The sequence below is a fragment of the Bactrocera neohumeralis genome, unplaced genomic scaffold (assembly GCF_024586455.1).
Source record: "Bactrocera neohumeralis isolate Rockhampton unplaced genomic scaffold, APGP_CSIRO_Bneo_wtdbg2-racon-allhic-juicebox.fasta_v2 cluster10, whole genome shotgun sequence".
Classification (NCBI taxonomy): Eukaryota; Metazoa; Arthropoda; class Insecta; order Diptera; family Tephritidae; genus Bactrocera; species Bactrocera neohumeralis.
The window spans coordinates 99,607-111,134 of record NW_026089623.1 but is presented as its reverse complement, the minus strand read 5'-3'; the positions used below and the strand labels follow the sequence as shown (position 1 = coordinate 111,134).

At 41.3% G+C, this 11,528-nt stretch overlaps 1 protein-coding gene across 2 annotated transcripts in view; it reads right to left on the bottom strand.

The window, feature by feature from the left end:
- Positions 1–4,492: 4,492 nt before the first annotated feature.
- Positions 4,493–11,528, bottom strand: part of LOC126764836 (DNA topoisomerase 3-alpha) — a 64,084-nt gene continuing 57,048 nt past the window's right edge. For both annotated transcript variants that reach the window (XM_050482415.1, XM_050482413.1), the window contains 2 exons: positions 4,721–4,777; positions 4,493–4,661 (listed from right to left, as the gene is read on the bottom strand). In XM_050482415.1, coding sequence (XP_050338372.1) covers positions 4,586–4,661; positions 4,721–4,777 — 133 coding nt within the window. In that variant the 3' untranslated portion in view covers positions 4,493–4,585. The remainder of the gene's footprint in view (positions 4,662–4,720; positions 4,778–11,528) is intronic.

Genomic DNA, 11,528 nt, shown 5'->3' with positions numbered 1-11,528 from the left:
CCCAAAGGCAGAATATCACAGATTTCGTATCCAAAAAATTTGTTAAAGATATTTAAATATATAACTATAAACCCTACAAATTTCGCTTGAATCAATTATTTCTTTCCCTCCCAAAAAAATCGATTTTTTGAAGCCTCTAAAGCAGGATCCCTCTTCACTAAGATTGCTTACTGACTTAAACTGGAAGATTCAAAGTCAAATTCCGGGAGGCTTGCGCTCATACAAATCGATCGATTGTCTTGACAGTGAAAACGAAATCGTGAATTATCCAGTGAAATTTCTAAATTCGTTGGAGAGGCTTGGTATGCCGCAGCGTTATTTGCGTCTCAAAGTGCGGTCTGTCATTATTATGTTTTGCTATCTTCATGCGCCGAAACTGTGTAATGGAACCCGACTGATTGTGCCGCAGCTATCAAATACAAGGGGCAGAATGATTGATTCTACGAATTGAGTTCTAACGATTTGCCATTTCAGTTAGAACGATAGGCGTTAGAATATGGTGGCGGATGATTGTTTACGCAACTATGTACCTTTGTTGGTGGTTATTAGTGTGCCAGTCAATGGTTGTTGTTGCGTTGTCTAAGCAACATCAAACTGTGTTAATTTGTACATAAAACTTATTAGGAGGCGGAAAAACGCTATCTTTTTAATAGCATTTTCAAACTGCAGATACTCCTCCATACTTCGATAAAGTCTACTAAATTACATTTTGTTATCGAAAATTGTTAGTTTTAACCGTTTATACTATGTTCGGACCGACATTGAAAACATTTTGAAAACACATTTGTATGTTGTGGAGTCTAAGTCGTTCGGACCGACAATGTGTGTTTTCGATGAGTTTTCACGGACAACTATCAATAGCGGCATTCTCTTGCTCTTGCAAGATTGCACGATGACACAAAATGCAAAAATCCTATACCGAAATATGTAAGGCCAAGAGTGCACCCATTGCAGAATCTAGTGATATATGACGGCACGAAAATAAACGTGGGTTTTGGTCTGACATATTTATAGCCATTGCAAATAATTTTCTGCGTTGTTGTGCCGTTGCACCAAGAGGAAAATTCTGCAATTTCTGCACCGTGCGAGGTTTTGCAAGAGCAAGAGAATTCCCCTAATATGAGAATATCAAGCGACAGCTGTTTTTGTTTATGGAAAGTAAACAAATATCAAGTGACAATTTAGGGCCGGCAAAATATGTCTTCCAAAAACATCGATTAAACTAGAGCAGGCACCGATTATAATGAGTGGAATGTAAGTTTTCAAGTAGTTTTCAGCGAAAACTCTTTTCGTTTGACAGATTTTACATGGACGAAAACACAAGTTTTCGTGCGAAAACCAGTTTTTCCCACGAAAACATGTTTTCGTTGTCGGTCCGAACATAGTATTATAGTAATATATATGCATATATATATAGCTTAACCCCACTGTGGTAATTTATATATACATACATATGTTTAAAATTACCGTTAGGTGAACAAAATTATTATTCTCTGCTACAATATGCTTTATTATTAGACAAAAATAAGGTTTCTGGACAACTCTTTATCAATCACTCTTTTAATGAACCTTTGATTAGGTTAGAGTCGGTCATAGCGGTGATCATAGCTTTAATAGACCCTTAACGATGGCTAGATTTATTCTACTTAACGAAATTCTCCCCAACAACTTTTCAGTGACATTCCACTTAAGTTTTTGATCTATTGATCAAAACAGGAATAGAGTCAATTAACGGTCCCTTAAAGTGGAGGTTAAATTATATTTATGTAAATTCTGCTACTTTAAATATTTCTTAAGACAAACATTTTAATTTTCTCTCTTATTCACCATTCCTCACCACACCCATTTCGCACTTCACACTATACGATATACGATGTGGGTTTGTCATTGTCATATATATTACACTTTGTAACATGTTTTTCTTAAACTTAAATACAATATATTTATTTATTTTTTGAAAACTTGAGTAACTGAAATTAATTTTTATATCTCAGGTTCACAAATAATTCATTTTTTACTACAATCGCACCAGCGCAGCTCCAACAGGCTGTCATCCAATTATGTGAGCTGCATAAGACTCTGATATATTCCTAGGGCCTGGCCGGTGGGGTACAATAAAGCCATACGCAATAAAGCCATAAGGCAATAAAGCCATAAGGCAATAAAGCCATATTTTTGGTAATAAAGCAAAAGGCTTTATTTCCAATGGGAAAGAGAAATAAAGCCAAAAAAAAATTTACAAATGAGAAATAAAGCCATATCTTGTAATAATATGTTGTACTAAAAGAACATGTCTGGCAATGCTGCTTGTATATTCGCTGTAGATTTTGTCAATGAAATTCAAACATCCGATGATGACAGTGATGATGATGATGATGAGGGGAAGGAGTAAAGCTGCGAAAACGAAAATAGTGAACAAAGCAATTCCTTATGTGTTTTATGCTGCGACAAAGAACGTGAAGTTTTGTTTTTGCCATGCAAGCATTGCAAAGTTTGTGGTGACTGCTTCGGCTGAATGAATGAACAGTCTCAAAAGTATGGAGTTAAACCATTGTGTCCAATTTGCCGAGCAATTATCAATGATTCCATGTAAAGTTACATTCATATTTTTGTTTTTATTTTATATTGTTCATTCTGTGAAAGGGAGAATTTTTGTTAATAATGAAATACAAATGTGTTCTTACGTTAACAAGGCGAATTTATTTTCGAGAATATTATTTTCATTTAATTTATGGCTTAAATACATATATATGATATATAAGTGATATATTAGGAACATAATTTTGAAAATGCGTAATGCCGCTGCGGGCCGCGTTCTCGCGCTAGCACGCGTCGCGCGGCGCGCCGTCGCGGGCCACGTTCTCGCATCATCGACTCCGCGCGGCGCCGCGCCCCGCTGGCCTCATCATCGCGCTAATGCAGATATATTTATTTCCTGTATACTTACGTGTGCATTAATTGCCTAATATTAATTATTAGGAGTTGTTTGTATCCACATTGCGGAAAAATACTGAAAGTAGCGTCCATCAAATAGGGCTGGTAATTTTCGTCTCACCAGCAACGCTAAACTTTAACTGAAACCCCTAAGCTAAGAAAGAAACAAATTTGAAAGCGAAATAAAGCCATATGGCTTAATTACCAATTGCAATTGGAAACAAAGCCATATAGGATTTATGGCTTTATTACCAATATGGCTTTATTGCGTATGGCCTTATTGCACCCCACCGCTTCAACACCTCATTTCTAGTCTTCTCTGCGACAGAGTGATTTTACGGAGTTCTAGTGATGCATATGCTCGGCGAAATATGGTTATGGGCACCATATAAGTTGGATTTCTCCCTCCTTTTTTATAGAAAAGGTCTTCAATGAAAAAATTAATGTTCATGGCTGCTGGGTGAACCCGGACTGTTACGTCAAGCCGCATCCCTAAAATATAAATACTAACTTAATTTAAATGAATTTAATTATTAGAAATTTTAAATAAAATTATAAAGTTAGTTAACATAAGATACTTACCCTAATAATACTATTTAAAATACTTACCTTAATCTTTTATTATAATTTAACGAAATGAATTCTACAAGGTGCGTTCCAAAGAAAAAGGGACTTGAACAAAAAATAGAAAAAATGTTTTTTCGACAAAATCAATTTATTTTATTCAAAATAGTCTCTTTCTGCTTCAATACAGCTTTTTGCACGGTCCAAAAGCATGTCGAACGAGTGTTTTAGCTCACTGGCCGGTATGTCCACCAATATGCCGGTGCAAGCCTTTGAATGGCCTCTACGTCTGCATAACGCTTTCCTTTCATGGGCAAATGCATTTTTCCGAAAAGGAAAAAGTCGCACGGTGCCATATCAGGTGAATACGGGGAGTGGTTAATGGTGCACACACCTTTAACACCGTAAGCCCAAATGTTCGGTCAAAATGCAATAAATCAATGTTTTGGAGATGTTCAATTCCATTTCCATGAATTCACGCACAATTTCGATGGAATTTCCAGTGATCACGGATTTTGATTGGCCCACATGTTGATCGTCATTTATGTCCTCACGACCACTATCAAAACGTTGAAACCCCTCGTGCACTCTGCTACGGGATAGGCAATCATCGCCATAAACCTGTTTCATCAATTGAAACGTTTCGGTAAAAGATTTACCAATTTTAAAACAAAATGTAATGTTGGTTCTTTGTTCGAAGCTCATTTTCGCACCGATAACGCAAACATACTGAGACCTAAAACGCAATAACTTGACTTCCAATCAATGAAATGTCATGAAATTCTCACTGGACAATCGATAAAGATAGCAGATTCTAACGCACCAGTCGACATATAGATAGTGCTATCAGGGACGCACCTTGTACTTGTTATAGATCGTTAGATATTTGTTTTTTTTTTCACGTGAAGTCGCGCATACCACTAACTTGAATTTAAAAGCCGTCATCGAACCTAACCTAACCCTATAACCGCACCATTAATATTAAAAACAATAGTCCTTAACCTATGAATTTTATAAGCAGAATAAAAAAAAATAACAATCAAAGAAATATACATATTTACGATTATAAAATACTTAATTTTGAAGTTCAGATTTTCGAGGACACTTTAAGCGCGTATGACCCTCCTGACGACACAAGCCGCATTTGCGTTTTTGAGCAAAATCTATAATTAGACGTTTTACTTATAGGTAATTATTAAAAAGAAAAAAAAAATAAAATTACCTTTCGTAGTTCTGTAACCTGAGCACTGAACACCTTGACTGCTTTCGTCCATAGCGCCTAAGGTATTTTTAAATTAAAAATAAAAGATGATCAATTGATAGTATAGTTTAATTGTTTTTTTCATAGTAAGTGTTTAATACCAATAAGCCAATTATATAACAGTAATTTATCAACATTTCAATTTTACTTTTCAAAAAATGTGTAAGTATGAATATCTTAGTGACAGTACAGTAATGTAAATAAAACAACAGCACACTTATGGAGGATGGAGTCATGTGTAGAAGTTCACACAAGTGAGGAAAGTTCTCTGAGCGCCATTTGCTTTGTTCTTTTACAAATGGCTCAAGCAACTCACGACTTCCGGTCTTTTACCAAGTATCCTCTGGGTAGCCTAAGAACATCCGTAGCTAAACTGAGAAGGCGGAAAATCCCCTACATAGGGTTGTGCGGTGGGTTTGGGACCCGCCACATAAAAAAAAAAAAACAACCCTATGAAAAGTAACAACCAGCCTCAGATGAGAGACCCCCCTTTTGATGACGACCATGGCAAACGAAATAAGGACTACGAATTGAGGGCATGCACCTTAATTGGGAAGGTGCCGCTGCCCCGCTGGTTGATGTCCTCATGAAAATAAACGCTGACATCACCGCCGTCCTAGAAATGCGATGGACGGGACAAGGACAGAGACGAGTAGGTCCTTGTAGCATTTACTACAGTGGCCATATAAAAGAGCGCAAGTTTGGTGTGGGATTCGTGGTGGGAGATAGATTCCGTCGCCGCATACCATCATTCACTCCGGTGAATGAACGTCTAACCACAATCCGCATCAAAGCGAGGTTCTTCAACATATCGCCGATGTGATCGTTTGGTTTGGCCAGAGGACTCGTATCATCCTGCTTTGGAAATTAGCATCGAAATCATAGCCAACTCTGCTCAAAATAATACACGAGACCTTTGTTTTCGGTTCAACTTTGCGAAAGCTAATTTTAAGAAGATTAATCACGAACTTTCTAAAGTAACTTGGCCAGATTCTTCTTCTTCTTACGCGATTATAGCCGAGTTAACAACAGCGCGCCAGTCGTTTCTTCTTTTCGCTAAGTGGCGGCAATTGGATATTCCAAGCGAAGCCAGGTCCTTCTCCACTTGGTCCTTCCAACGGAGTGGAGGTCTTCCTCTTCCTCTGCTTCCCCCGGCGGGTACTGCGTCAAATACTTTCAGAGCTGGAGTGTTTTCGTTCCTTCGGACAACATGACCTAGCCAGCGTAGCCGCTGTCTTTTAATTCGCTGAACTATGTCAATGTCGTCGTATATCTCGTACAGCTCATCGTTCCATCGAATGCGATATTCGGCGTGGCCAAAACGCAAAGGACCATAAATCTTTCGCAGAATTTTTCTCTCGAAAACTCGTAACGTCGACTCATCGGTTGTTGTCATCGCCCAAGCCTCTGCACCATATAGCAGGACGGGAATTATGAGCGACTTATCGAGTTTGGTTTTTGTTCGTCGAGAGAGGACTTTGCTTCTCAATTCCCTACTCAGTCCGAAGTAGCACCTGTTGGCAAGAGTTATCCTGCGTTGGATTTCTAGGCTGACATTGTTGGTGGTGTTTACGCTGGTTCTAAGATAGACGAAATTATCTACGACTTCAAAGTTATGACTGTCAACAGTGACGTGAGAGCCTAGTCGCGAGTGCGACGACTGTTTGTTTGATGACAGGAGATATTTCGTTTTGCCCTCGTTCACTGCCAGACCCATTTTCTGTGCTTCTTAGTCCAGCCTGGAGAAAGAAGAACTAACGGCGCGGGTGTTGAGGCCGATGATATCGATATCATCGGCATACGCCAACAGCTGTACACTCTTATAGAAGATGGTACCTGCTCTATTTAGTTCTGCAGCTCGAACTATTTTCTCCAGAAGCAGGTTGAAGAAGTTGCACGATAGGGAGTCGCCTTGTCTGAAACCTCGTTTGGTATCGAACGGCTCGGAGAGGTCCTTCCCGAAACTGACGGAGCTTTTCGTGTTGCTCAGCGTCAGTTTACACAGCCGTATTAGTTTTGCGGGGATACCAAATTCAGACATCGCGGCATAAAGGCAGCTGTCGAAGTCGAAAGCAGCTTTGAAACCGACGAAGAGGTGGTGTGTGTCGATTCTTCTTTCACGGGTCTTTTCCAAGGTTTGGCGCATGGTGCCACACTGACAAGGTCCAATCAGTTTGTTGACGGTGGGCTTTAATCTTTCACACAATACGCTCGATAGAACCTTATATGCGATGTTAAAGAGGATAGTCCCGCGGTAGTTGGCGCAGATTGTGGGGTCTCCTTTTTTATGGATTGGGCATAGCATATTTAAATTCCAATCGTTGGGCATGCTTTCGTCCGACCATATTTTACAAAGAAGCTGATGCATGCTCCTTATCAGTTCTTCGCCGCCCTGTTTGAATAGCTCGGCCGGCAATCCGTCGGCCCCTGCCGCTTTGTTGTTCTTCAGGCGGGCAATTGCTATTCGAACTTCTTCATGGTCGGGCAATGGAACGTCTGCTCAATCGTCATCGATTGGGGAATCGGGTTCGCCTTCTCCTGGCGTTGTGCGTTCATTGTCATTTAGCAGGCTGGAGAAGTGTTCCTTCCATAATTTAAGTATGCTCTGGGCATCGGTCACTAGATCACCTTTGGGGATTCTACAAGAGTATGCTCCGGTCTTGAAACCTTCTGTAAGCCTCCGCATTTTTTCGTAGAATTTTCGAGCATTACCCCTGTCGGCCAGCTTATCAAGCTCTTCGTACTCACGAATTTCAGCCTCTTTCTTTTTCTGTCTACAAATGCGTCTCGCTTTCCTTTTCAACCCTCGGTATCTATCCCATCCCGCACGTGTTGTGGTCGATCGTAACGTTGCGTCGTCGTACCAGCTGTTCTTTTGCACTTTCCGAAAACCAATGGTTTCGGTTGCAGCTGTACGTAAGGAATTTGAAATGCCGTCCCACAGTTCCCTTATACCGAGTTGTTGACGAGTGCTCTCAGAGAGTAGGAGTGCAAGCCGAGTAGAAAATCGTTCGGCTGTTTTGTGATTGCAGCTTCTCGACGTCGAACCTTCCTTGTGTTTATTGGCGTGCGTTTTTTGCTGCACAGAGGCGGGTGCGAATCTTTGCTGCAACAAATAGTGGTCCAAGTCGATGTTAGGACCTCAGAGCGTACGCACATCTAAAACACTGGAGACGTGTCTTCCGTCTATCACAACATGATCGATCTGGTTGGTAGTTTTTCGATCCGGAGACAGCCAGGTAGCTTGATGAATCTTCTTATGCTGGAATCTAGTACTACAGATAACCATATTTCGGGACCCGGCGAAGTCAATCAGTCTCAACCCATTTGGGGAAGTTTCGTCGTGGAGGCTGAATTTACCGACCGTAGTGCCAAATATACCTTCTTTGCCCACCCTGGCGTTAAAGTCGCCAAGCACGATTTTGACATCGTGGCGGGGGCAGCTCTCATAAGCGCACTCCAAGCGCTCATAGAAGGCATCTTTGGTCACCTCGTCCTTCTCTTCCGCCGGGGCGTGGGCGCAAATCAGCGATATGTTGAAGAACCTCGCTTTGATGCGGATTGTGGCTAGACGTTCATTTACCGGAGTGAATGATAGTACTCGGCGAGGGAGTCTCTCTCCCACCACGAATCCAACACCAAACTTGCGCTCCTTTATATGGCCACTGTAGTAAATGTCACAAGGACCTACTCGTCTCTGTCCTTATCGCGTCCATCGCATTTCTTGGACGGCGGTGATGTCAGCCTTTATTTTCACGAGGACATCCACCAGCTGGGCAGCGGCACCTTCCCAATTAAGGGTCCGGACATTCCAGGTGCATGCCCTCAAATCGTAGTCCTTATTTCGTTTGCCATGGTGGTCATCATCAAATTCTTTTGAATAAACTTGATCTTCTTGGTTTTCAACCAATATTTCTAAAATGGGTTGCTTTTTATCTTAGTAATAGAATTCAACAAGTCATATTTAACGATACTTTTTCTGACATAATCAATGTTCCTTCAGGCGTTACTCAAGGTAGCCATCTTGGTCCAATTCTGTTCTTGTTATTAATTAACGACATATCATCTGTTGTTAAGTTTTTAAAAGTTTTATTATTTGCTGACGATGTAAAACTTTTTAAAACGTATACTTCAAACAGCGAAAGATGTCAGTTGCAAACAGACTTAAACAACCTAGTTTCTTGGTGTGATAGAAATGACATGCCATAGGAGCAAGTATGCAGTTTTGTTGATCTGGGAGTAACTATGGACCCCAAACCCAATTTTAATCTTCACGCATCTTCCACGGTTTTTAAAGCTAAAGGAGCTCCTTGCTTTGTTAAACATTGGTCTAAAAAATTTAGAGATCCGTTTACCACAAAAATTCTTTTTACATCTCTGGTGAGGCCTATATTGGAGGAGTGTGGTTTGGAACCCTAGTTACCAAGTCCATTCGGATAAGTTAGAGTCCTTTCAAAAACAATTTTTACTTTTTGCCTTAAACCATTTGCATTGGGATTGCAGTTTAAATCTTCCCCCTTACACTAACCGTTTAAAACTTATAAATCTTTCGACACTCGCTAGTCGTAGGGAGATGCTTGGTATAATATTTTTTGTAAAACTCATGAATGGGTCAGTCTGTAGCACATCTCTCTTATCTGATATTAATTTTAATATTCCCGCTCGCTCTACTAGGCAGATTAGACCCTTACTTTTAAAATTTTCTAGAACAAATTTTGAGTTAAACAAACCATTCCGTATATGTCATGATTTCAATTCTCATTCCAGCACATTTGATCTAACAGACTCACTCTTTACCATTAAAAAAATTATTCTTAAAACTCTCTTTTTTATGACTCGGCTAATACCGCTCGTTCGGTTGGGCGGGAGGAGGGTAGTCGTTGGGTATTATTATTATTATTATTTGCGCCCACGCCCCGACGGAAGATGATATAACCAAAGATGCCTTCTATGAGTGCTTGGAGTGCACTTATGAGAGCTGCCCCCGCCACGATATCAACATCGTGCTTGGCGACAGACTGCCTACCTCGCAACGTTACGATCGACCACAAACGTGCGGGATGGGATAGATACCGATAGTTGAAGAGGGAAGCGAGACTCATTTGCAGGCAGAAAAAGAAGGAGGCCGAAATGCGTGAGTACGAAGAGCTTGATAAGCTGGCCGACAGGGGTAATGCTTGAAAATTCTACGAAAAAATGCGGTGGCTTACAGAAGGTTTCAAGACCGGAGCATACTCTTGTAGAACCCCCAAAGGTGATCTAGTCACCGATGCCCAAAGCATACTAAAATTATGGATGGAACACTTTGGTATCCCCGCAAACTAATACGGTTGTGTAAACTGACGTTGAGCAACACCAAAAGCTCCATCAGGATCGGGAAGGGCCTCTCCGAGCCGTTCGGTACAAAACGAGGTTTCAGACAAGGCGACTCCCTATCGTGCGACTTCTTCAATCTGCTGCTGGAGAAAATAATACGAGCTGCAGAACTTAATCGACAAGGTACAATCTTTTATAGTGTACAGCTGCTGGCGTATGCCGATGATATTGATATCATGGAGAAGGAAGCAAAGCAAATGGGTCTGACAGTGAACGAGGGCAAGACGAAATATCTCCTGTCATCAAACAAACAGTCGTCGCACTCGCGACTTGGCTCTCACGCCACTATTGACAGTCATAACTTTGAAGTTATAAATAATTTCGTCTCTTTAGAAACCAGTAAAAACACCACCAACAATATCAGCCTGGAAATCCAACGCAGGATTACTCTTGCCAACAGGTGCTACTTCGGACTGAGTAGGCAATTGAGAAGTAAAGTCCTCTCTCGACGAACCAAAACCAAACTCTATAAGTCGCTCATAATTTAAGTCCCGCTATATGGTGCAGAGGCTTGGACGATGACAACAACTGATGAGTCGATGTTGCGAGTTTTCGAGAGATAAGTTCTGCGAAAGATTTATGGTCCTTTGCGCGTTGGCCACGGCGAATATCGCATTCGATGGAACGATGAGCTGTACGAGATATACGACGACATTGACATAGTTCAGCGAATTAAAAGACAGCGGCTACGCTGGCTAGGTCATGTTGTCCGAATGAACGAAAACACTCCAGCTCTGAAAGTATTTGACGCAGTACCCGCCGGGGGAAGCAGAGGAAGAGGAAGACCTCCACTCCGTTGGAAGGACCACGTGGAGAAGGACCTGGCTTCCTTGGAATATCCACGTAGCGAAAAGAAGAAACGACTGGCGTGCTGGTCTTAATTCGGCTATAATCGCATAAGCGGTGTCTGCGTCAGCAAAGAAGAAAGAAAATACGCACCCACCTCTGTGCACCAAAAAACGCACGTCAACAAGCTGAAATCACAACAGACAACAGAACAGAATTCCTGCTCTCTGAAAGCACTCGTCAGCAACTCGGTATAAGGGAACTGTCGGACGGCACTTCAAGCTGCTTACGTACATCTGCAACCGAAACCATTGGTTTTCTGAAAATGCAAAAGAACAGCTGGTACGATGAGGGGTGCCGTGTCGCAGTGGAGGGAAAACAGACTGCCAGGGGTAATACTCGAAAATTCTAGGAAGAGAAGCAGAAACAGAAGGTTTCAAGAACGGAACATACTCTTGTAGAACCTCCAGAGGTGATCTGGTGAGTGATGCCCAGAGCGTACTGAAATTGTGAAGGGAAAATTTCACCAACCTGCTGAATGACAGTGAAAGCATAACACCAGGAGAAGATGAACCCTATTCCCCAATCGATGATGATGGAGAGGACG